This window comes from Rhodnius prolixus, unplaced genomic scaffold (genome assembly GCF_049639745.1).
Source record: "Rhodnius prolixus isolate KJV_2025 unplaced genomic scaffold, Rpr scaffold_3, whole genome shotgun sequence".
Lineage (NCBI taxonomy): Eukaryota > Metazoa > Arthropoda > Insecta > Hemiptera > Reduviidae > Rhodnius > Rhodnius prolixus.
The window spans coordinates 2587237-2614879 of NW_027411603.1; the positions used below are offsets into that span (position 1 = coordinate 2587237).

At 36.2% G+C, this 27643-nt stretch overlaps 3 protein-coding genes across 4 annotated transcripts in view; 2 read left to right on the forward strand and 1 right to left on the reverse strand.

The window, feature by feature from the left end:
• Positions 1-6852, reverse strand: part of spab (space blanket) — a 68025-nt gene extending 61173 nt beyond the window's left edge. Inside the window, exon 1 of the mRNA XM_074125300.1 lies at positions 6593-6852. The gene's annotated coding sequence lies outside the window, so the exon portion shown is untranslated. The remainder of the gene's footprint in view (positions 1-6592) is intronic.
• The window catches only part of LOC141452848 (pro-neuropeptide Y-like), a 180390-nt gene that overhangs the window by 57349 nt on the left and 95398 nt on the right, over positions 1-27643 (forward strand). The gene's annotated exons all lie outside the window — the stretch shown is intronic.
• Positions 15268-17168, forward strand: LOC141452926 (uncharacterized). The gene is made up of 2 exons (XM_074125481.1): positions 15268-15341; positions 15444-17168. Exon 2 carries the CDS (start codon positions 15445-15447, stop codon positions 16780-16782), a length of 1338 nt encoding a protein of 445 aa, XP_073981582.1. The 5' UTR covers positions 15268-15341; position 15444; the 3' UTR covers positions 16783-17168.

Here is a 27643-nt window from a genome sequence, read left to right on the forward strand (position 1 = left end):
TAATAGATAATATGAGAGAATTTATAGTAAAGTATGTTTGCTAGTCGCCTCCGTCCACGACATCTAATTGGTATTTGGAAGTAAAGCTTGCCTGAAAAAGTAGGCATTATTTTACTTTACTTTACTAGTTCCTCCCCATAAAATTTCTCCAAGAGAAATTACGATAAGAAAAAGAGTCCCATCAGAGAATGGGGAAACCATGGAAAATAACGAGTAAAAAAGAAAAAACCTTTAAGAAGATAGAAAAGTAGCAGGTGTTGTTGTGGAAAATAAGTGTCACACCCCTTCCTGTGAAAATATATAAAAAGAAAATAGAACCTGTTTAAAGTCAATGAAAATGAAAAGTTAGTAGCTTTTACTAAGCCACTGCATTGCAGATGGTTTTCACTTAATATTATTGGACTATTTAGTTACAATTAATGGCTGAATATCATTTTCCAATTTCACTGCTAATTAATTTTAACAATCTAGTAATTGTGAACAGCTGATTTGAATTTCCGTTTTTCGTATTTTACGTAATTTAAATTTTACAGGAAACTACCAGGTTGTGCAAAAAGAAAAACCAACTTGTTGATCTTGAATTGTTAAACCACTTGTTGTTATTGTAATCAAAATATTGCTGTTTAAAAGTTCTGTTTTATTTGTTCTTTCAGAACCCGAATTCGAAACCTCTATTCTCGAGCTCAAAAAAAAGTGTATTTCCGGTATAAAATCAACGATCTCGATTCTTGCATTTACGCAATTTACGCGAAGTAAGAGAAAAAAATGAATAAAAGGTGAGAAATATTTTAGCAATGAACTGTGACGTAGTTAGGGTTGCGTGTTGTTAGCTGTTAAGGTATTACTGGACAAGTAAGTGTACACTGACATCACCCTCGGATGAATGAGTGACGGAATTTCCCGCACAGTTTCATCATGTGACCTAACTACGTCACAGTTCTCATCTATATTAAGTTTCTGCGCGGAAGTTTATAACTGTCATTTGAATTAATTTTTTAATTTCAACTCTCTCTAAAAAAAAAACTTCGCTTAAATAAACTTTTTGTTTATTTTTATTCATTTATTTAATGAAATCTACGAAGGGAAGAGATTAGCTGAGTGGTTAGCGAATACTGGTTCCAACGAGAAGGTCACGGGTTCGAATCCAGCTGCTGGTGATTATTATTTTTTTTTCTTCCTAGGAGCTTCTTTACAGCTCGCTGTCCGGTGATGAATCTTTATCGAGAGAACACTGCCCGGAGGCTGGCGATGCACTAAAACTACCAATGACGTGGCTTAAATAAAATAAATAAATAAAAAATAAATCTCGTTAAGTTTAACAATGTAATGTAGTAGTGGGATAAAATTGTGTAACCCAGGAATATTTTATTAGAAATAACAATGACCCTGGGACTCGAGAGGTCGCCTCCTCCACTGAGCGGAAGTAATTAAGAGAAAAAGGAAAACCACTGCTAACTCAATTTTTGCCATATAAAATTTAAATTATTTTTCATGGGTATTGTTATTTAATTTATAATATATACTGTATTTCTAAAGGGACTCGGCTAATCTGCTATGCAAACGACGCGGCCAACAACAACAACCAGCTCCAAACTGAAGCATTACACTCAGAGCACGCGAGATGAACTGACAGAATTAAATTTAAACTGAACATCACCGACATTATAAAAATTTGTGTACAAAACACTTGCAAAACTTGTTGTGATACCAGTACTAAAATGCAAAGGTACTAGTAGTACAAAAATAGGAAAATAATGCCCATTTTCTCCGGCAGTCTTTAGGTCTAACTACCAAATTAGGAGTCATGCCGAAGGCAAATAGCAAACATACGTATTAAATTCTCATTATTAACCATTAAATGGTCTAGAACTGGAATCGAACCCAATAAACCAACTTTGCGGGTCTAGCCTATAACTGCCTAACATACTTTACTTCAGAATTCCTCATATTAACCATTACATAAAATGCAAAGCCTAGACTAGTACCGCAATACATCTTAGCTTTGCGGGCTAGCCTATAACCGCCTAACATACTTTACTATAAATTCCTCATATTAACATTAAATAGAATGCAAGGCCTAGACTAGTACCGCAATACATCTTAGCTTTGCGGGTCTAGCCTATAACCGCTCGGCTACCGTGGCGCCTACAATGGTCAGTTTAACAGGTCCAACGTAGGTGTATTCGTTCATTCATTATTAGTAGGAAATTCTAATAGATCGATTGATATAATTAGCATTGGAATAACTGGCTGAAGAGGAAGTAGGGTTAGTGTTCACTGCAGATTTGTCTTCATGTCCAGGAGAGCCTAAGGCAAGTACGTTCGCTGAAAACTCAGTAACTAAAACTTTGTCTAGATTGTAATACTTCCTTTTATTGTGAAAAACTTTAAAATAAACTGAAAATAGAAGCAATTTAAAGCACCAAACCTAAGCGTATTGAAGGTCCTAGAAGAAAATATACTAAACCCCGTTTTTATGCCCTTCAAAATCAAACATGTCCTAAACCTTATTTCTTTGAGGGTTTCTTTTTTTTTTTTTCTTAACGATCAACATCAAAAGCGCGTAAAGTTTATGAAGTTTAGGAAGTTAAGGCCAATAATAAAGTAAAGGAACTTACCCGGCCAAAATTCCACAACTTTTTGTTTACCCTCGTCACTCTCCCTCTCAGGGGATCCCACGGGCACTTTATCCCAGTCCCACATTCTGGCAGTTACTCTTCATTGCCGCACCTTTTTTTTTCCAACATCATTTCTTTCTCTTTATTCCGCAATAAATTAGTTGAAAATAAAGGGAACGACTAAACAGTGCTTTTTTATTAACTATAATTCCCAAAGGTTCTAACTTTTATCACTTTTTTTTTTTTTAGACACTGAATTTTTATAACAAAATTTAATTCTTACTAACATTGGGTAGATCGTACACAATACACCGAAAATGACTCTACACGGAAGCATTTCCACCCGACATTTCGGAAGTGTACTTAATCGAAATTCCATAGAAGAACGTTAACAACAAATGCTGTACAGAACAACATGGATTACCTAGTTTAAAGAAAATTGGAGGGAGCCATTTTTGAAAAAGTGAAAACTCCCATTTAGGAAAAGTGGTACATACGGTTGGGAAATTGTAATCGCTTCTTAATTTCGCATCCTCTTTGGGGCGACATGATTGAAATGTAATGTTCCGGCTTCCCCGCTGCATTAGGAAGGAAACTAGCTCAGTGCTTAGCGTTTACTAGATTCCCTAGCGGAGATCATGGGTTTGAATCTAGCTGGTGGACCATAGATTCAAGATTCAATCACACACACTCACCACAATTTTATACACACTGCCGACAATTCTGGTGCAAAATTAATTAATTATTTGTTTTTTTAAAATAATTTAAGGCGCGTTAACATCTAAGGTTATTGGCGCCCGGAGCTTTTTTCAGTGCACTGCCGGCCTCCGGACAGTGTTCTCTCGTTACAGACAACACTGTCCATCACCGGACAGTGAGCTGTAAGAAGCTCCTAGGAAGAGAAAATCTAAGGGTCAGCAGCTGGATTCCAACCCGGGACCTCCGCGTGGGAGTCCAGCATGCTAACCGCATTAGTTAAAGTAGTAAAATAAAATAATAAAATATGGTGGAACAAAGATCAAAATGAATATTAGGCGAAGTGTGTAAAGTATTAGAACAAAGTCTTGTCGATGTCTAAGAAATCAAATCGTAAACTTAATTTTGAAATCTTTCCAGAATCGCAATAATTGCCACCCCACAAGTAATGAAATTGAAAGTAATAAAGATAAAGAGCTAATAAAGGGACTGTAATAAAGATAGAACTATGAGCCTGTAATAAAGGAAAGGACCAAATTACACACCACAAGATTAAATTCACCAAAAAACGTCATTTGATTGGCTCCAAAGTTTATCCAATAGAAGTTAATCTTGTAGTGGGACGTTTTCTGATTGGTCCGGTTTCAGCTAATGGCTGATTCTATTCTAGACTAAGAATTTCATGGACACCCACAATCAATCTTGTTTAGCGTCAATTATCTTTCAATTAAATGATGAGCACACAGCCTGGAATAAAGGGACTGTAATAAAATAGGCTCTGAATTACTTTTATCAGGGATAATTACTTTTCTTGTTTTGTTTTTTTTAAAAGATAATCTCAGACACTCCCAAGACTTTTAAAATTTGGTATTTATCAAATAATTGATTGGAAGTTTCTATAAAGACTTTTTTCATAAGAACTGTGCCTATTTGATTCCGGAAATAACTATAAACCGAATTATAATTTATTGGAATTCTGGGCAACAAGTGGTAATCAGTTTCCGTGACATTAAAGGAGTTATCCACTCATGGGAGTTACCACTTACTAGCGGCTTTCCAGAGAATCATGGCCTTTACCGGCCGAATACATCTCCGTGACCATTTCCGCGATGATTAGGGAGTTGTCTGATAGAGGGTTAAAGACGAAGGTTGGCCAAATAAGATGGTTTGGGACTAGAGGAGAGTAAGGGGAATGAAATTTCTTGTCTGGACCGAAATTAACTCATGGACAAAATGTATTTTATTCGGAGTGAACAGTTCTAGTTAGTAAAAACATAAGTATTGGTTACACTGCGTAGTATTTTGGACTGTGATTGTTCGTAGTCGGTAGATTTTTGGTCTGATTGGCTCCAAAAAAAAAGAAAAAAAAAGTAAGTTGCAATAAGAGTCCCCCCTCAATAATAATTTTTCTGTGGACCAATGTGAGACTACCATTGTTTTTACAAAATCAACTGCTGAAAGTACAGGTTACGTGATTGGGAAATGGAGAACTGTAGTCTTGGAAAATTACAGGAAATAATCTTATCTCGTAAATTAAGTAAAGGAACTTGACGCAAAGCACCACAGCATTCCTTCAAGATTCCTTGCAAGGATCAAGAGACCTGTCTAGGAAGTGATGGCTTAATTAAGGAAAATATTTACACTATAATTGAAGGATTTTTATGGTACATTCAGTTTCCAGCAATTTGGACAAGAGTCTACAAACGACATGGACTTTAAGATGGGCTTGGACAAATATCGCTTATGTATGAATTAATAATGTGGTCTACTAGTAAGCCCTTCAAAATGAGAACTATCTGGCTAAGTTTCCCGGAATCGTCCCGAAAAAAAATGCCTCAAAATACTTAAACAGGAACTAGAAATAAGAATAGACTAGAATTTCCGACTAATCGCTCTTCCGGAAATTGCACTAGAAGATGTCTATAAAAAAAAATGTTTCGGAAGCAGAAGAAGCGCTCAACTCAAGTAAGCAGGTGATAAACTTGGTACTTTATAAAAAAAAAAAAAAGCTGCGCTTATGAGTGAGAAACAGAACTTCCGTTTATAATTGTGACAGGTCAGTGTTTACGGGGACAGACTGAGAGCGATCTGGTCCGGCCTGAGTCTATCCTGGAGGACCAGTTGGAAGAGTAGAAGGGGTTGCTCGCTAGGGATGAAGGAAAACACTTTACTGACGATATGCACATGAATACCTTGGGAACTGCCAAGCAAATTCACTTCCGGTGTGCTGACATTATTTATAATACTGATTTTGGGCCAGACATTTCCTAAACAAAATATTACTTAAATATAAATAAATAAGGAAGAGATCTAAGCTCCTAAGATCTAAGGGGCCAGCAGCTGGTTTCAAACCCAGCATCTCCGTGTGGGAATCCAATTTGCTAACCAATCAACTAATTCCTTTCACCCAGAGCATTTCAAAAATAAAAAAGATATTTCCAATTAAAATCCAATCTTGAAAAATTTGACTCGAAGCAATACAATGTCACCTGTGACCTTGTAAGAGAAAGATTTGTGAACTTTGATCTTTATACACCTTCGCTCAGTTTCTGCACTCACATCCGGTTGTGACATACAACAACTCACAAAACCTTTTTCATTCAATCTCAGGGCCATTCAGAATATAAAATGTTATTAGAAAATTACTGTTCATTATTTTTGGTGACTGAATCATAGTTTCAGTAGGATGAAAAATTAATGCCAGTTTCAGGTCATTATAAACTTTATTATGCCGGAGCTTTCCGACCTAGGGACTAGGTCCATCTTCAGGGCAATCATTAGAGGGTTGATGTGTCTTCTGTCTTGTCTCTTCATGGAATTGTAAATTAGCCCTGAAGATGGACCTAGTCCCTAGGTCGGATAGCTCCGGCAGAATAAAGTTTATAATGACCTGAAACTGGCATTAATTTTTTCCATCCTGTTGTTACAAAACCTATATTCAGTTGGAAAACTCTAAAAAAACATACAAAGAAAATATCCTTCCCCCTTGTCGATATTAAAAATAAGAATAACAATAAAGAAAATTTGGCATGGACGATATCTACCAATGAAAAATCGTGTCCTGTTTTCTCCTGTAATTTATAAGTGCGTTAATAATAAAAAGTGCGAAATGTAATAAAATTGAAGCATTCACTAATTAGTGTAATTTAAAAAATGGATTAGAAAGCAGCAATAAATAAGAATACAAAATAAAATATAAGAAAATTTGGAAATAAATGATCAATTCCTTCCGGTTATAATGATTTGTTAATTAATTAATTAATATTGTTAATACTTACTACAATAACTGCGATTTACTGGGGTTATTTTTCTTAGTGTGGGTTTAGTGACTAAAATCTGAAAGCGCCTTCGTGAAAATTGTAAGCGTTTTATAGCAGAAGAGAAACTGCTCTCTAACTGACGAAATGTTTTTTTTTACAGATTTATAGGATGTGTATCTTTGTTACTGGATTGGATGAGACTAAAGTGCAGAACAGCGTAAAAGTGGTTGAGCGCAATTGTGCTAGGACACCCAGTGATGAGTTGTACGCTAGGCGGGTCGATCTATAAGCGGCCCCCTGCTACAAAATTCCCCCCACCCTGAATGGCGTTCACGGCGCATGCTCATTCTTGTAAAAAGAAGTTTATTTTAACCCCTGTTTACCATCCCGTTCTAGCGAGGGGAGGTTCAGTTCACTGTACGAACCAGGTTCTTAACACCTGTCTTATCACGCCCCAGTCTATCCTTCTCTCTCTCTCTCTCTCTCTCTCGTACACTTCTCTCATTCTGGCTAATTTTCACAACAAGAGGTGGGTGAAATCTTTCCTTTCCCGTGTAGGCCCCAAAGTCCCGTCATCAAAAACTCCAAAATGGTACGCACCGTACTTGGGAAACCCAACCAAAACCCACCTGTGATCCCACAGTGGTTTCTCCCCACTACCTTATCTTCCCCGCACCAAAAAAAAAAAAGGAGGCCTCCCAACTGTACACCTACGTCACCCGATCTACACATTCACTCGTCCACCAGGAATAGTCTCTGACCGCCTACAACATGTTCCATGGAGAGGCTTTGCAACCACCGGGGGATGGTTTTTTTTAGCAGATAGTTGTTTGCAGTATGGTTTTTTTCCTTTTTCTCTCTCTTTCGAAGAGTGCAACTAGTCAGCTTCTTTTGCAAAACAGTTTTAATTTTTGGTATATTCTTAGGCGCCACGATAGCCGAGCGGTTATAGGCTAGACCCGCAAATCTAAGATGTATTGCGGTACTAGTCTAGGCCTTGCATTTTATTTAATGGTTAATACGAGGAATTTATAGTAAAGTATGTTAGGTGGTTATAGGATAGACCCGCAAAGCTAAGATGTATTGCGGTACTAGTCTAGGCCTTGGATTTTATTTAATGGTTAATACGAGGAATTTATAGTAAAGTATGTTAGGCGGTTATAGGCTAGACCCGCAAAGCTAAGATGTATTGCGGTACTAGTCTAGGCCTTACATTTTATTTAATGGTTAATATGAGGAATTTATAGTAAAGTATTTTAGGAGGTTAGATGCTAGACCCGCAAAGCTAAGATGTATTGGCGGTACTAGTCTATGCCTTGCATTTTATTTAATTTGTTAATATGAGGAATTTATAGTAAAGTATGTTAGGCGGTTATAGGCTAGACCCGCAAAGCTAAGATGTATTGCGGTACTAGTCTAGGCCTTACATTTTATTTAATGGTTAATATGAGGAATTTATAGTAAAGTATGTTAGGCGGTTATAGGCTAGACCCGCAAAGCTAAGATGTATTGCGGTACTAGTCTAGACCTTGCATTTTATTTAATGTGTTAATATGAGGAATTTATAGTAAAGTATGTTTGCTAGTCGCCTCCGTCCACGACACCTAATTTGTAGTTGGATGTAAAGCTCGCCTGGAAAAGTAGGCGATTACTTTACTTTACTTTTTTTTATATTCTCTCCCACCAATTTTGCATTTTTCTTGTTTTTCTTTTTTAATTCCTTTTCAACAAACAAAGAATATAGAAAAAAAAAACCTTAGATGAACCCACCCCTAGCCTTTCCCTTACTGCTATCCCCGAGTTTCGAACTCATTATAACTCTTCAAACTCGGACTATTAGACCCATATAATTCTTACCAACATTATAATTGGTAAAAGCGTACACTACTCTGAAATGTAGCCTCACAGAGTAGCCTAACCTGATCAATACAAAGTTTGTCGAAAAGCCTTGGCGCCATTTCCGAAAAAGGGAACTATGCATTAAAAAAAAAAGAGGCACTTCCGGTCAGCTGATTTTTCGGGATTTACGCTGCTGACACAGAAAAAAATCTGTGAACAACATATTTTCCTGGTTCACAAAATACATATATCCGGTGAAAATATCAAATCGAAAATCTACTCGAATTTGGAAAATAACGTACTTCCTTTTAAGTGGAGTCCACATTTCATTTAGCACGCCAATTTTCTTATTTAATTAACTCCAAATTAATTAAGTTCCCTTAGGATATAGTTTTATTAACCAAACTTCAAAAGAAAACTCTAGCATTTTCCACAGCCTACGGGCTACTCCTACGCACGAACATGTGTACATGACAAGTTACGTAACCTTTGTCTTCATTTTCATGAAAGTAATTTTCACCTATCATAATTATTAAATTATTAAATACGGGCAGAGAATCTGTTTCTGCTAGATTATATTTATCCTTTTTCCTTGTTATGGATTGACTGAATTTTCATTGTTGCCTCGTTTGGGGGAAAGCAAACTCCAGTAGCTTTTTGCTTGAAGTTAATTAATGAGCTTGCTTATTAAGAATTTGATCGAAATGAAAATGTTCTCGATAATAAGTTAGAGCAATGAGAAGCTTACGACGGCTCCATTATATCAGCGAAAAAATCTTTGAAAAGAACGTTGAAGCAGTTTCTAGAATTAATAGTTGATCTAAGAAAAATTTATCCTTAAAGTACTACTTTGGAAAAATTGATTTTTTTTCCCAAAGATTTCCTGGAAAATTGATTCTAAGATTTTTTTTTCAAAATGAAATGAAATTTCCGTTTTGTATCTTCTTTTGTAACAATCCATAATAAAAGATTTGGTGATTAATGATGCACACAAATATTTATTGTAATATTGCAAGTCAATGCAATTTGTTACTAAATATTTAAATATATATCCAATATGAATGTATCCAATACGAAAAAAGTAAAGTAATCGCCTATTTTTTCAGGCGGGGCTTTACGTCCAACTACCAATTAGGTGTCGTGGACGGAGGCGAATAGCAAACATACTTTACTATAAATTCCTCACATTAACACATTAAATTAATAAAATGCAAGGCCTAGACTAGCACCGCAATACATCTTAGCTTTGCGGGTCTAGTCTATAACCGCCTAACATACTTTACTATAAATTCCTCATATTAACCATTAAATAAAACGCAAGGCCTATACTAGTACCGCAATACACCTTTGCTTTGCGGGTCTAGTCTATAACCGCCTAACATACTTTACTATAAATTCCTCATATTAACCATTAAATAAAACGCAAAGCCTAGACTAGTACCGCAATACATCTTAGCTTTACGGGTCTAGCCTATAACCGCTCGGCTACCGTGGCGCCCTTTCTGCTAGATTATATCCTTTTTCCTTGTTATGGATTGACTGAATTTTCATTGTTGCCTCGTTAGGGGGAAAGCAAACTCCACTAGCTTGTTGAGGGAAGTTAATGAAAGATGGTGAGCTCGCTTATTAAGATCGAGAGGAAAATGTTCTCGATAATAAGTTAGAGCAATGAAAAGTATACGCGCGATTCCATTAGATCAGCGCAAAAAATCGCATTGCAAATCACATAAATTGATAAAAATCGATACGCGAGTCAATAGCTCGTTTAAAATTTACTGGATACATTCGTTTTGATTATATTTAAATAGTAATAAATTGCATTTACTTGCAACATTGCAATAAATATTTGTGTGCATCATTAGGCACCATCTCTTTTATTATGGTTTGTTTCAAGAGAAGATACAAAACGGAAAGTTCATTGCATTTAAAACAAAATAAATAATAATATAATCAATTTTCCAGAAAATCTCTCTCTCTCTAAAAAAAGAAAAATCATTTTTTCTTTAACTAGTAATTTTAGCAACTGCTTCAACCTTCTTTTAAAATACCTAAGGCACATTGGCCTGTACATACTACTAAAAGAGCACTTTAGAGGAATGCCTAAACTGCACCCAATCATCCAGAATTTGCTTTAGAAAAGTCGGATATAACCGGGGGGGGGGAAGGCTCAGTGTTTAATCGTGCACGGATTCAAATCCAGTTGCTAGCCTCTTTAGATTTTTCTCTTTCTATGAGCTTTATAAAAGTTCACTGACCGATGGCGGAGTAACGAGAGAACACTGTCCGGAGACTGGCAGTGCACTGAAAAAAAAGCTCCTGGCGCCAATGATCTTAGATGTTGACGTGTCTTAAAAACTAAGGAGGAATCAGAAATTAAAGAGAATAAGTATGTACGCTAACGATTACGTCATTTAAAGAGGGGGTCCAATAAGTCACTAAAATCGATGAAAAGTCTTCTAACCGGAAGTCCCTAATTTTCCAAATAAATGTTTCACTTTTTCAGTGATTTCTTTTTATTGGGTACACTTTCTAAGCCTTATTGAAGACCTCCAGATGTTATCTGAGGAATCTTAAATTTATAAAATACGAGGGGGTACCCAAAAAAAACCGGAATTATTTTTTAAAAGCTATTTATTTACAAATTTTTTACAGAACAACCTTATCCCCTTCAAAATACTCTCCATTACAACTAATACATTTGTCCCACCGGTGCTTCCACTGTTCGAAACATTTTTTGTAGTCATCTTTAGAAATGGCTGACAGCTCCTTCTTCGTTTTTTTCTTGACCTCTTCAATGTTGTCAAATCAGTGACCTTTCATGCCCTTTTTCATGCGTGGAAATAAGAAAAAGTCGCACGGAGCCAGGTCAGGCGAGTAAGGAGCGTGGGGCAGCGGAACCATGCCATTTTTAGCCAAAAACTGTGTAACAGAGATGGCTGTATGTGCAGGTGCATTGTCGTGGTGGAAGAACCAGTCTCCTGTTTGCCACAAATCGGGTCTTTTTTGGCGAACACTATTGCGCAATCTTTTCAAAACTTCCAAATACAAGGTTTGATTGACGGTCTGACCTGGGGGGACAAACTCTGAATGGACTACGCCTTTGGCATCAAAAAAGCAAATCAGCATTGTTTTGATGTTTGACTTGACTTGACGACATTTTTTTGGTCGGGGTGAAGATGACGTCTTCCATTGGCTCGACTGTTGCTTTGTTTCTGGGTCATAACCATAGCACCATGACTCATCACCAGTAATGACCTTTGACAGAAAGTCTGGATCAGTTTCAAGCTGTTTTTTCCAAGCACGACATGTTTCAACTCGATGTTCTTTTTGATTGTCAGTCAGAACTCGAGGAACAAACTTGGCAGCAACCCTTTTCATCCCCAAATCTTCCGTTAAAATTCGCTGAACCGAGCTCCAAGATAACCCACTACTCTCTGACAGTTGATCAATTGTCTGTCGACGGTCTGTGAACACCAGCTCTCGAATTTTTTCAACATTTTCGTCGATTCGGGCAGTTGATGGACGTCCAGAACGAGGTTTGTCAACAAATCGACATGTCGCCATTTTTAAACCGAGTAAACCACTCGTATACTTGAGTTTTTCCCATAACGTCATCTTTGTAAGCTGTTTTCAACATTAAAACACTTTCAGCAGCATTTTTGCCGAGTAGAAAACAAAATTTCAGAGCTGCACGTTGTTCACTTAAACTTGCCATCATAAAAAACGAAAAAAGAACAAAACAGCGCTGGTAAAAACAATCACTGCAGATGAACAGAACAAGCCAGGCAGACAACACAGGCAGGACTGAACTGGCAAGGAATTGCGCTATTCACGTCTAGCGGCAGAAATGCGTACTACATAAGCACCATGCGCGGCAACGCAATTCCGGTTATTTTTGGGTACTCCCTCGTATATCTTCATAGTTACAGTGTACATACAATACACACATAGTTTCACATTTATTTGAAGCCATTTCCGGGTAAATATATTTGCGAAAAATCAATTTATATTTCTATTGACGTTTTTTTTTTCCGGTTTCAAAGTTACCATCGTATTTTCTGGTTGGATGAAATAATATGAAGTTTCAGTTTTCTGTGATTTTTCGTTTTATGAAAATTTTTTAAAAAAAAAGCCCTACTGTGGCTGAGGTCATGGACACGGCCGTGTGTTGTACGTGAATACGTTTACGTAACGGGTTATATTTTTTATATAAAATATTTTTATTTATGTATTTAGGATGAAATCAAGGAAATAAATAATTACTGTGTTACAATATAACTTTATTAATTATAGGTCTGTGATACGAAAAGTACGACACAAATGGCATACAAGATACATCGAGATTTCTGGTAAACGTTAATTCAAAATAGGTATTACCTAACGTTGTTGGAGAAGTTTCAATATAAGACAAATTGAACTCGCTGAGCATGAAGTCGGGGCAATGAGCGGTTTTGTGAGACATCAACATTAAAGTCACCAACTATCATAATTGGTGTAGTAAGATCAGGGCTCGTAGGTTATAATTTTAGAAATGATTTTGGAATATTTTAACAACGATCGTAACATAAAGAGTTTAATTTCTGCTAACGCTGTGCCCGGATAGGATATACACAAACCTGAGTACGAATTTGAAGATGCCATTTGGCTTTTTTCCGTTTACTAGACAGACATCACCAGCTTTTGCGTCTTTCATTTCCAAATAAATTTCCGAAATGTCAATGTTAACTCTATTACTATCAGTGAAGCTATTTGATGTTGCGATATATGGCGACTCCACCGGCTTTGCGACTTTTACCATTCGATTGTTCTTGAGAAGCACTTTTCAACCGTATACCGATCTCTGTATTTGGTTTTGGCTTTTCGACGCGTGCAGGCCGACATTATATATTTTTGATAATATTTTTTTTATTCTAACACCTTATTATATTCACTGTCACTATTTTACACTAATGTTTTATATACAATCGATAGATTGTGACGACAGCTGACGATTAAAACTTAAACGAACATCGTAGCTTCTCCCAGTCAAAAGTTATACAAATTGCAAATCTCGATACGCAGCAAAATGATCTCAAAATGGCGGCGCTTTTCCCCTTCACCCGCGCGCGATGCGTCACAGTCCTCGCTTATCGTACTGAATTCTTTGATCCTTTAGCTATCCAGTGTAGTGCTGCACGAGACCGAGACGAGGCGAGACTTTATGCAGTCTCGATCTCGGTCTCGGTCTCGGTTTTTTGAATTTTTGTTTAAGTATTAAAAGCGGTTTGCTATTAATAATCTTTTCAAAAAATGTTATTTTCTAATAATTATTTTAATTTATATATTGGTAATGAAAATGTGTGTAAAAGAAGACAACTACTTACACTTCAATGCATCATATATTACTATTACTGTTGTATATCATTATATAATTTCAAAAAGATGTTAAAAACGCGCCAAATGAAAGACCCAAATAACATATCTGCCTGCTATAACAAGTCGATTCGTGAAATAAAAAATACACCTCCCAACAAACTTCCCGCTCCATTAGTTATGGCTGTTGGTGAAGATAAAGAATCTGATGATTCACCTTTTGACGACGACGACGACTGCATCAATATTTTTGCACCATTTGCTCAAAAATCAGCAAATATCACCGAAGCATGGAAGACAGAAATAATTAATTACACCAAATTAGACCAAGCACCAGTAGACGTTGACATTTTAGAATGGTGGAAAACCTTCAAAAATTTGTCTAGAATGGCGAAAGATATTTTTAGTATCTGTGCAACTTCAGTGCCATCGGAAAGATGATAATGACCAATAGAAGATCTTCTCTAACTTCTGACTCAGTAAAAGTTCTTTTATGTATCAATGCTTGGACAAAGTGTATCTTAAAAACGAAAATTTGTGGAAATATTTTTAGGTGATAGTCTTTTTTTTCAAATTCACTAATTCCAAAATTCTAAAATATAATTCAAATAATATCTAAGTTCAAAGTATTAGATTATTAATAGTGAAATTTATGAAATTGAATGAATGAATGATATGAATAGTGAAATTTAGTGAATTTATGTAAAAATTATGTAATTCGAAGGGGGCCGCCACGGTAGCCGAGCGGTGCGAGACCTGCGAAGCTAATGTGTATTGTGGTACTGGGTTCGATTCCCGGTCTTAGGCCTTGGATTTTATTTAATGGTTAATATGAGAAATTTACAGTAAAGTATGTTTGCTAGTCGCCTCCGTCCGCGACACCTAATTGGTAGTTGGACGTAAAGCCTCGCCTGAAAAAATAGGCGATTACTTTACTTTGCTTACTTTACTTATGTACGAGTAATTCGAAGTCAAATAGATGTAGTAATATTGAACGTATATAATAAAATCGTATCTTTTAATAATTAATTCAATACCCGTAATGATTATTTATTAATAAAGAACACAATTTTATAATTTTGTAGCTAAAAATTAATATTTGAAAAACCGAGACGAGACCGAGATTTCTCGACGAGATATATATCATGTCTCGATCTCGGTCTCGGTCTCGGTTGCTCAAGTCTCGTCTCGGATTTGTCTCTTTTCTCGTGCAGCACTAATCCAGTGGTCTAATTTAATTTGGGATGTAGACGATAGATTCGAAACTATAATGCCAAACTATATCCCCCGATTTTTTGGATTGCCTCCATATGATAGCAAATTTAAAGACGTATTCACGTCAAAAAACATTTTCTCTGCAGTACTTGCAGAAAATGAAAATTGCAAAAATATTTTCCTCGCCGTAAGTTGAGATGTAAATAAATCATGTGATGATAATTTACCTATTTAATTTTTAATTAATTATAAATAAATTAAATAACATACGTTATTTAATTTAAAGTGTTTTTAATTTAGTTTTGTTACAATTTTTATTTTTATAATTATTTTTTATTTATTAACAAAAAAGGAAACGAAAGTAAGAAAACTGTTTTTTCAATTCTTAATGGTTTCGATTTTTTTGATTCGATAATTTCTTCGATTTATCTTCTTCTTCTTTTATTTTTTGGACACCCAAAAGAATGAGTCAAAGAAAGTCTAAAGTTAAAAAGAAAACCTGTACCAGTGTTGCCATAAATACAGAAGAAAATTATTTGAAAACTCAGCCAAATATTAAATTCCAAGAGCTTTCCTTAGAGATGGTTGTCAAAATTTTCACTTATGTAAATTTAAGTAAGTTAGTGAATTTAAATACAGAATGTAGGCTATTTAGACATGCCATAGCCTTGAATACTCGTGATAAGTTATTAAGCCAAAAACGGCGTATCGATACGGAAGTTATGGTAATGTGGCAGAATTTACAAAAAAATAAATACAATATCAATAGGATATATGAGGCAATGATACAGATGACGTTTCTACAAAGTGATGTACACCAGTTTTATGTATTAGTATGGAGATATGTAAAGAATATACATATATGGTCTTATTTAGCTAGATTTATGCAACCAATCATGGATGAAATCGATCGTGAAATGGTTGTCATAAGTAAATTGAAAGATAATCGATTATTCTACGACGGTTGTCGTATGGTACATCCACAATTGCAAGAATTTATCAACGATTTCCACGATACCATTGAGATTAGATTCAACGAGGATGAAATTGAAAAGAATCGTTTTCTAATTAAATTCATCGATATTGTCACTTTATCGCCGGCGGCCAATTATCAAATCACATACGAACAAACTAATCGTATGGTAACTAAAATTGAAATGATTTTACAATTACGTAACATACCTTACGATTGCAATCTACTAAATGATTTCAACGAATACTTTGATTTTGGTCAAAAAGAACTCCATCTCATGAAGTATTTACAAAGAGGTATCAGATATGGGAATATGACTTACGTCAATGATCTGTTGCTAACCTATCTGCCGAACGTTTTGTGCTACTATATGGATGGTAAGGGATATATCTATTGTTGTATAGACGGCTGGTTTCGTTGTAGAACTATTCGACATACACACAACCAACATATCGATCTATCCATACAAACTATCGATCAAAATGTAAAAAGATACGTTTTCCAACAGAATATCGATTATCAAACATACTCATGCGGATTGTTTGGGAAAATCGTCACACATTGTACACCAGAATTACAGCCAATAACGTTCAACGAATTGCATAAGAAAAGTGAATTAATTGACCAAAATGGCGGAAACACTAACAGTGCTCACAATCCAAGCAAGAAAACTAAGAAAACGCGTACCAAATTGTACAATCAATTCGATGTGAAAATTTTAGAAGATATCGGCTCATTGGGTAAGAAGAAGGTGCGTGAAACGGGATGGTCTTACTCTTCAAGTCTGGATGAGTACACTAAGTCCGTGTTGGGACATAATTTTAAATAAATAGTGTTGGAATAGTGTTTGGCCAACTTGAGCTTCTTGGTAAAAAAAAAAAAAAGCTTTAGTTAAGCGTCGCCCACAAAGTGTGCTTGGAACTTGGTGGACAAAAGTCTGGTTTCCTAGTTAAGTCCTTTAAGTAGGGATAGTGTAGAAAAAAAAAGTATTTTGAAAGTGATGAACACAATTTAAACAAAACTATGGTAGAAAAGCTCTCTCAACAGATTCGAACACGAATTTAATATACACACCACGGTTATGGGTAGCAATTTGTTCTATAAATGGATTTCACTCACACAATCCCCAGCTTAAAAGATGAATCCCAAACATGCAAACAAATGTTTAACTAGTTTGCCCCCCCCCAAAAAATAATAAAATTATTTACAAAGTCAGTGACTTTTTAATATTCTATTTTATGGTTTTAGATTTATAGTTTCCGGTGGAGTTAAATTATTTTCTTTTTCTAAATTTCCGCCAGAACTAACTTTTATTATAATAAATAAGCCTTTAATTCAATTTCTTTTACATAATTATTTATATAATACTCGTATATTGAAGTTAGCCCAAACGCTGTTTCTGACCAAGAACAAATTTCAGCTAAAATGTTTTTATGCACACAAACTTAAATTATGCATACGATGCACAGGTGTCTGCTTTCTTGAAGCTCAGTTTAAGTATTTGCTTTTCTTTTTAAACTTAAAATTAACAGTACTTTGTTATAGTTTGGGAGTATTGAAGCCGCTGTGTATAGGCTAGATATCGTCAGTTAAGTTCCGGCTGGGTGTGTGCGTTCTTTGGAGCTCCAAAACCAGTATTTCCGGTAAGAAACGCAAAATTCGAACAGTTTAGAGTAGCTAATGCTAGTGCTCTCTAGTTAGCACTAAATAATGGCCTATAATAGGATCGCGTGAACCTAACGGAGTAGAACGATTTTCTTAAAAGAGTTGTAATGAAAAACCCGCAAAGCTAAGATGTATTGCGGTACTAGTCTAGGCCTTGCATTTTATTTAATGGTTAATATGAAGAATTTATAGTAAAGTATGTTAGGCGGTTATATGCTAGTCCTGCAAAGCTAAGATGTATTGCGCTACTAGTCTAGGCCTTGCATTTTATTTAATGGTTAATATAAGGAATTTTGAGGTAAAGTATGTTAAGCGGTTATAGCTAGACCCGCAAAGCTAAGGTGTACTGCGGTACTAGTCTAGGCCTTGCATTTTATTTAATGGTTAATATGAAGAATTTATAGTAAAGTATGTTAGGCGGTTATATGCTAGTCCTGCAAAGCTAAGATGTATTGCGGTACTAGTCTAGGCCTTGCATTTTATTTAATGGTTAATATAAGGAATTTTGAGGTAAAGTATGTTAAGCGGTTATAGCTAGACCCGCAAAGCTAAGATGTATTGCGGTACTAGTCTAGGCCTTGCATTTCATTTAATGGTTAATATGAAGAATTTATAGTAAAGTATGTTAGGCGGTTATAGGCTAGACCCGCAAAGCTAAGATGTATTGCGGTACTAGTCTAGGCCTTGCATTTTATTTAATGGTTAATATGAAGAATTTATAGTAAAGTATGTTAGGCGGTTATATGCTAGTCCTGCAAAGCTAAGATGTATTGCGCTACTAGTCTAGGCCTTGCATTTTATTTAATGGTTAATATAAGGAATTTTGAGGTAAAGTATGTTAAGCGGTTATAGCTAGACCCGCAAAGCTAAGGTGTACTGCGGTACTAGTCTAGGCCTTGCATTTCATTTTCACGAATATTCACAGTGAAATTCCGGATCAAAAATTGCCAACAATACTAGTTTATGTAGTTGAAGAAATTAATAAAAGGGCTACACTTTATAAAATATCATTAAAAGACGAAAGAGGAAGTGACAAGTGTAGCGGAAATAATATAAATAATTTAAAGGCTCACGATTATAGCGGAGAATATTGGTTTAATATTAAGTAAGGGTTGTTAATGCCGTTTTTAGGCTGTAAAATGATGTCCTTGGCCTTTATTGATCGTAATTTTTTTTTAACAAAGACCGAATGTCTCATGTGAACTTAGGACTAAGTTAGGGGGACTTGTCTGTCCTGAAGTTCAACAGTTACTTAAAGAGAAGTTATTGTGACGTAGGGATCTAATTTTTCAAAATGGTACCCAATCATTGTGCAGTACACACTGTTTTGATGTCTTCTGAACGGATGAAGTTCCGATTTGAACACTCTCTTTGACTTCCTGTGAACACAGTTTTCGAAATAAACACGCATTTCCGTGATACTGTCCAAAAGAAAAACATTCGGGTTACAATTTTCCCTGAACCTCACATTTTTTTTTTTTATGCTGAGGAAAAAAGTTTGAACACAAGAGCTTTCAAGTTCAAGGTCATGAAAAATCCCTTAAGCAAATAACCCAGAAAGCTCTGTTCATTTCGTGAAAAACTCTTTTCCAGACTTCTGATTGGATATTTCTAATGAAAATCGAAATAAACGTCATAATCAGGACATTTTCTTTTACAAGTGGTAAGGGATTAGATCAGTGGCTAGCGAACTGGGCTGCAGCAGCTGCCAATTAGTTTTTTTTTTTCTCTTCGTAGCAGCTTCTTTCAGTTCACTGTTATGGTGATGGACCATATTGTCTGTAACGTGAGAATATTATCCAGAATCTCCCGAGTACCAATGTCCAAGGACCTCAGATGTTGATGCACTTTTAATTAAAAAAATAAAAGGGAAAAGAGATAAAAAATTATTATTGATAATTGTAAGAAGATAACCTGGTAAGCGATTTCTTTTAATGTTGGAATTTTAGCTACATTAATATGTAATTCTGATTAGAAAAACCCGGATTCCGGAAGAATGTACACCTTAACGAGATCTATTTTAGTCTCGAAATTCACATTGCAACAGAAACTTAACAAACTAGTGGCTAAATTGTGAAGAGTAAGAGTTACTTTCTTCCTGCGGAACTACTCCATCATTCTGAGACTCCTTTGTCGGCAACAATATCGATGTTGAAGATTAACGAAGCATTAAAATACGTAAATCGAAGTTATTTTTAGATGTATTTTTTACAAAAACGTTTTTGTAAGCGACAAAAGTTGGCAAAAATCAAAAATTTAGATCAAAAAACAAAAAAAAAACGCATTCTTACGTTTAACGTAGTAAACATTAGATGATGGACAGCGAGCGCATCATTCTACAGAAAGTGGAATGTAGACTTTTCTTTTGTTGAAATAAAGAAGCGCATTCTGTGGAGCTTGTTTGGAGTCTGGCTGGTCTGTGATTTCTTACTTGGCCAATAGAAAGCGCTGGTTTATACTTTCATTTTAAGCATTCACTTTGTGGCGTGGGATAGAGGTGTAATTGAGTTTTTGGAAAGTGTTATTGTATTTTCCTTTATTTATGACCGGATGAGCTCTAATAAAATATTTTCATTTCAAAAAGAAAAAAAGGAAAGCAGTTTCTGTCTAGATGCGATCTTGAACGTAACTCATCATCTTCAGTTCGGTGCAACATCCAAGCGTGTTGGTTGTATAAGCGCACTTAATTCATCTTACCGTTTTCTTCAAAAACTCTACGAGTTACGTGTGCGGCATTGAATTCCCTGACATCAAAGTCGCACCAGTCCAGTGCACAGGCAAGAAAGGATCCTTAGTGTCGTCTTGGGTTACAGTATCCTCCGCTGATATTCCCACCTATCCAGAAAAAAATCCATTAATCTGTAACTCCCAATCTAACTCAATCGTCCTCATACAACAGCCTAGAACTCGGTGAAAGTTTGTCTTCTCTATTTGTGCAAAAAAATTTGAAACATGTCTGAACGAAAACAAATGGCAACTGAGTCTTTACGTCCTTCCATACAAATCAACACCAATCTCTGGGCAGGTATACTTCCTGGGACTGAATTTAGAGAACCGACCTACCTGGGGCTCTCTAACCACACTGATAAGACAAGAATTAAACAAAATTTACGAACAATGCTTGGAGACAGACTTATCATTAATTAGAAAGCAAAATAAATTTTTCAAAAATCATTACCTTAGCAACGATCTGGACTTAGTAAAGCGGCACCGTTTCCGGAAACACTTTCAACTTTCAGTAAATCCAACATCCTTTCAGTCTAAAGCCTTCCGCCTTATTGTCTACCATAACAAAACTCTACACTCTACAAAGATCTGGAGGACATCTATTGCTACCAAGCAATAACCCATTCTGGCTTCCCGAAGCTCCCATCTTAGTGCACAAGTCCTGTCCTACATCCCGTTCATCACGACAATGACTTAGGATGACTTCTTCAGACACGCAACCTTCCAAACATTTATCCTACACATCCTTGTCAAGATAGTTTCAAGTGAATGCTGCATTCTACTAGCGCATTCTAACGTTTCTCTGCACTAATATTGGAAAGGTGGCGCATTCTATAGGGAAATCGTAGAAAAGTTATTGGTTATTGACGTAGCCACTTATTTTAGACTCTAGGCTAAGGTTGCCCGAAAAGTTTTCTTAAATGGATAGCGTTGCCTATATTAACTTTTTTTGTAGCTTCTTATATTTCAAACCACAAATAGAACTTTTGTCAAGCATTTCGCTCACGAGGATTATAAACAAGTCCACAAATTGAGAACAAGATCGCACGCTGTTCCATGCATCCAGCTCGACCTTCTTCGTGCAAAGTCCAAAAGTAATCCTAGGCAATCCGTTCAAAAACACTGCATTTCTGGGTAACCAATTCTATACAAACTAGTAACGGTTTGAAAAAGTACATTTTTAAATTTTTTAAACAAGTGAAAAAAAAAGTCAAACGGTTCTGTACGGGTGTAAGTTGAAGGGAAGAATGATGATCAGTTTCCGGAGAGGGGAAAAAAACACGCAATTTGCGGGTATAATCCGTGTACGATGTACACAGGAAATCGTTAAAGCTGGATCCAAAGCCATCTTCAACAAAAACAAAAAAAAAAATAATGGCAAAACCTATTCAATAAATGCACTACTTCCGGTGGAAGGGTTTTGATCGCTAAGTTACCGGAAATAACTTTACTTATATCATTTCTCCCAGATAGTTTTTACAATAAACCCCCCCCTTTTTAGGATTTCTGACCTATCCATGTTGATCGTAAAACCCCAAACTCAAAAATCATTCTCTAAAGCTCCTGTTTTGCAAGAGTCTAATTATCCTGTAAGATTATTATTCAGAGATCTGTAAGATTGAAATATTTCTTTGTTATAAGAGGATAAAGGGTAAAAGAGGAGGAGGGGGAATATCTTCCATCCTTCTTTACTTGATTAAGCGAAAGCAAAAGGATCATTAGGGGCTAAAAAATACAATCCGCCTTCATCGAAAACAAGGCTCAGACTTGACATGGCCCGTCCATTATGGAAAATGTAAAAAAGAAATGTTATTTATTTCTATTATAATTTTCCTTTGGAAAAATCTTTTTCTTTTATCTGAGTTTTTTGTTTTAAAAAAAGTAAAAAATAATAAACAATAATTAGTAAAAAAAAGGAGAACATATGAGAGAAGAAGGCAAGAATTATTAGTCCCGGAAGAATGCGTGGGTGCGGTACGCACAAAAAAGATTATGGTCCAGACTTATTTGAAAATATTATCTTAACTTCTAGTCCTAGTGTGGCACACTGGACTTCTCTGGAAGCTCAAGACCATCCTTCCAGCCACCTATTTCCTCATTTTGAAATCTTACTTGACTGACAGACATTTTAGAGTGAAGGTAGGAACTATTCTTTCTCCATTCAGCCATGCTGACGCTGGAGTTCCGGCAAGGCAGCATACTAGGCCCCATTCTGTACACAATCTACTCCTCAGACATACCTACTCATCCTCAAACTACTCTTCTCACCTATGCTGACGATACTGCCATCTTATCTACTGACAAATACCCAATAATAGCTCATAGAAACCTTCAGACTCACCTCACCTCCTTAGAAAATTGGTTCAAAAAATGGGCTGTCAAACTGAACGAAACTAAATCTCAAAATATCACCTTCACTCTTCGACACATCACTCTTCCTCCTGTCTTTTACAATCTTATTCCTTTACCAGCTGTCAACGTAGCCCGCTAACTTGGGCTTTACCTTGACAGAAGACTCACATGGAACCCTCATACTCGACTTAAGAGAACAGAACTTAACAGACGCTTCCGACAACTGAAAAGACTACTCGACAACAGATCAAAACTCACTCTGGACAACAAAAGACTTATATATGTAAGTATACTAAAGCCAGTCTGGGCTTATAGCATCGAACTGTGGGGTTCAACCAAACGCTCAAATCTGCAAAGGATCCAGTCCTTTCAATCTAAAATTCTTCGCTCCATAGTAAACGCTCCTTTCTACGTCACCAATCAAACCATTCACACAGACTTGAACATTCCTTTCGTGCAACACAAGTTGCTGAAAACACGATACAGAAAATTCCATCTTAACCTTCAATCTCATCACAATCCACTTGTACAACATCTATCTTCAAGAACATTTCCAGACGTCTTAAAAGACTGTGGCCTCGCGATCTCCTCTCTGATGAAGAGAGTCTGTAGAATGTAGAATGTTTTTGGTGTGTTACCGCTGGGTAACTTCTCCACTCTTTTATTCTGTTATTTATAGTTATCATTGTTGCTTATAACGCAAAATGCGTTGATTGTAACTAAATAAATGATTAAAAAAATTAAAAAAAATAAAAATAAAAAAAACTTCTAGTCAAAAGTTAAGTGATCATGTTTTTTTTTTAAAAAATATTTATTTACTTAGTTATTTAAAGTCTGTGTAAACATATACAATAAGTAAATTAGAAGGTGGATGAGATATACTCGTATTGGTGCGTGATGAGCAGGAGGAGAGAAACTACCCAGCGGTAGCTCTCTCTACAGGATATAATAATCCTTAGGTCTTCAGACTGCAAGGAAGTCGCGGGGCCGTTAGTGATTCAGTATTGTTAGGAATGTGAGAGGAGCCGAGAGACTGTACAAGAGGATTAAGCAAGTCGAGAGAGCAGTATAGTACTGGCGATTCAGTCGGCAAGGAGGATTGTTAGAGATGTCAGAGGAGGCGAGAGACTGTACAAGAGGATTAGAGCAAGTAGAGAGAGCAGTATAGTACTGGCGATTCAGTCGGCGGGGAGGATTGTTAGGGATGTCAGAGGAGGCGAGAGACTGTACAAGAGGATTAGAGTAGTATAGTACGGGCGAGGAGTATTGTTAGAGATGTCAAGGAAGGATTAGAGCTAGACGAGAGAGCGGTATAGTACTGGCGATTCAGTCGGCGAGGAGGATTGTTAGAGATGTCAGAGAAGGCGAGAGACAGTACAAGAGGATTAGAGTAGTATAGTACGGGCGAGGAGTATTGTTAGAGATGTCAAGGAAGGATTAGAGCAAGTAGAGAGAGCAGTATAGTACTGGCGATTCAGTACTATATTCAGAGATGTCAAGGAAGGATTAGAGCTAGTCGAGAGAGCAGTAAGGAACTTTTGGTATTTAGTCTTGGCGAGTTGGTGTACGAATGAGGATGTTGAGGTCATTGTGAAGAGTGAGGTTATTCAAGTCAACTATCTGTCACAGGAGTTTTTTGATTGCAATGTCTGACCAGTCCGTATGTTTGTAGGTTTGGCTGAACTCCACAGATCTAGTCCGGAAGTCCACTTAGGTTTGAGAATAAGTATTTTAATCTCAATCGTTTCAGTTCTACAGTGAATTTCGAGCGTCGTCCAAGTACTCTCTGTTAAGCAGTTTCGCATGTTTTGTCATTGCTTGTCTTTTAAGTCTAGTGTGTGGGTTCCACGTGAGTCGTTTGTCTATGTAGAGCCCAAGGTAGCGCACCAGATCTGTACCAAGGAAGAGGACAGGAATTCAGGAGCCTCGCCGATGAGTTAATTTTTTTTTAATTTCAACTTTACACCCAGAATCATCTATTTTAACATCAGCTAGGTCCTAAAAAAAGAAAAAAATGAATTTAAGTAAATAGACTTTGAATGCAACAAAATGCGTGTGAAAAACGTATCTCAAGTACGTCACATTGCAGGAAACAGAAACTTTATACTTCACTTATACTTGAGCCTTCCGGAAGACTTACCGGTCACTTAGTGATCAAATATCATTCATTCCATATCGTGGTATACATTTAGCGATATCATCAAATTAAATTGAAATCTATCCATTTCATTTTAATCAGCTTAATATCTTTTTCACTTCAATTAAATGTTTAGTTACTTTAGAATATTTTCCATTTATTTTATACTCTTTCATCGCTTGAATCGCTTCTTCCTCCACATTTTATTGTCCTGAATGAACTTTATTGTCTTTTATTTTCATTGTCAAGATTTTCACTTCCTTTTATGTTCATTATATTACGTCTTGGGTGGTCATTTGTTTTTCGTATTATTGTTAGTGGTAATTTAATGGGCCAGACGACGCTCTTAGGTCTGAGGATTACGGAAGGATGCTCAGTATTCAAACACTAGTAATTTCAATAAGTAAGTAAGTAAGTTTTCATCTCAAAATTAATCATAATAACCAAATAATTTAATTTTTAAATCCATTTGAATAATTTACAATTTTAAATTTGAAATCTTAAGTTAGCAATCAATTTTAGATATGAAATTTTAGATACTTTCAACGTGTAACTTGAAAGAATCCATCTTGCATGCTGATCTATGTTCTAACGATTCACGATGCGGTGACGGTCATTTGCACAAGATAATAATGAAAAGTGTCCAAATATCTTTTTAAATAAAATCAATTGTGCAAAAAAATAATCGATAACTTACAAATTATTATAGTCAAAATTAGTTAAAAGAAGTACAGAACTGTGTCTTGTATATTGTGAATGAAAGAAATTCTTTGTGGAAAAGAGGAAGTCGTTGAATTTTTTGATTTTCATAATTTTTGTTTATAAAAGGATATAATGAAATCTAAATTTCCCTTGAGACTTGATTTCCGATTAGCAACTTGATCGCAACAGATGCTTTTCAGCAGTAAGAGTTATCCCCTCTCCTTCTCCTGCCTGCCAAACACCACAGATTCAACATCAACCTTATGGCAACCCTATCAGCAACGGTGTAGCCAACTTCTCTCTGCCACACACACATGTCAACTCACAAGATTGTTTAATGTTTTCATCATTTCCCGCGCCTCTTGGATACTGACAAACACAAACCAACCAACCACCGTGTCATTGCCGTCTCCATCCGGCCCCCACCCCACCTCCAGCTAAACTTCCACACATGTTGTTTCTCTTCAGAAAGCTATAAACTTTAATTAAACGAGAACAACTTTAAATAACTTTTCATATTAACATGTAAATCTGTTTTTGGGACACGCCGGAGAGGCTGAGGGAACTATTTATAGGAGATCTCAAAGCGATCCCCCCCGCGGCAGGCGGCGGGGTAGACGTGATCGATTTGCGGCCATATTAGAGCGCGCTATTGACGCGCCAAAAAAAAAAAGTGCTGATAATTATGGCGGCTATGATAATGTTTTTGTTTACATTCGTATATTCTAATGGAACAATCAACCTAGAATGCAGCCCGCCGCCATTTGCTTATCAGACAATTTTCATAATTCCTGTCACCCAAGGAAAATCTTATTTTAACATCCTAATTTTTTACCTTGGGGGGTGGGGATTCACTAAATTAATTTTCTAGCTTCAATTTATTTTCACTTATGTCAAAAAATAATTTATCTCTTTCATAAATTGTATAAATATGAATACATTTAGCTTAAAGAGATAATTTCCCGTATATATAAACTACATAGTCTATCTTAATTAAATTCGATCTACATATCTACATTTAAAAAGCGTCTGATGCGTATACTCACTCGACTTCATGCTATTTCGGTTATGTTTTTTTTTATTGTATATATTTATTTATTTACAACCTGTATACATATACATCCAGTAAATGTGATCATCATTTAGTTATGCACAGATTGTAGGCTGAATGCTGGAGGATCCAGCGCCACAATCGGGGAAGGCATGCTGGGAGGGGCCACCAGCCAATGCTGGAACTCTTCTAGAGGTTGGAAGGAAGTTTAGGAAATATGTAAAAGGTGGCCGGGGCCAACGTCGTTTCAGGCGTCTGTGGAGGACTGTCGGGATGGATTGTTGTGTGGATAAGGCTTGTGCTATTGGGATTAGGATGTATGGTTAGGCTATTATGGAAATTAAGGAAGCCGAGAATGGTTTAAAAAGGGATATTGAGGTCTTTATGAAGGGTTAAATTGGATACATAATAAGGAGCGTTGAAGATATGCCGAAGGACTTTAGATTCAAAAGGATTGGATTCTTTGGATGTTTGAAGGTTTCGCAGAGCCCCACGCTCAGCTCCGTAGGCTCCAGATGGGTCTTAGTAGTGCCTTGTATAGAGTCAGTTTGTTCTGTACGTTCATGGCTGATCTCCGCCCCAGCAGTCTTCGTAGTTCATGTCCGTATCATCTGTTGAGTTCTTCTTGTCTTTTCAGTCTAGTGTGCGGGTTCCATGTAAGTCGACTATCTAAATACAGTCCTAGGTAGCCGTACTTGTGTGGAGGTCGGTATTTCTCTGTTGTGTATGAGTAGTGGGGGACAAGTTTGTCTGTTTGTATGAAAAATCGGATAAAAGTAATTTTTTTTTTTAAAGTCCAGTTTGTCTCAAATATAAAATAAATAGCGGAAAACCTCCCTCTGCAGGAAGTGTCCTTAACAAAATTTTTTCCCGGAAGTAATGTTTCAAAAGAATATTGTGGATCTCCATGGGAACGAGATATAAATAGAACAAGGAAATTGTTGAAAGCATTTTCCAGAAAATCAAATAGTTTGGAATAAATGAAGTAATTATTTCCGGTTAAGTTAGATTTTAGTTATAAGTTACGATCGAGTCCCATTTTGTGGTAATTCACAA

Bases quoted from the DNA above. Each gene is read 5' to 3' on its own strand.
- LOC141452926 (XM_074125481.1), top strand. From the start codon at position 15,445: ATGAGTCAAAGAAAGTCTAAAGTTAAAAAGAAAACCTGTACCAGTGTT.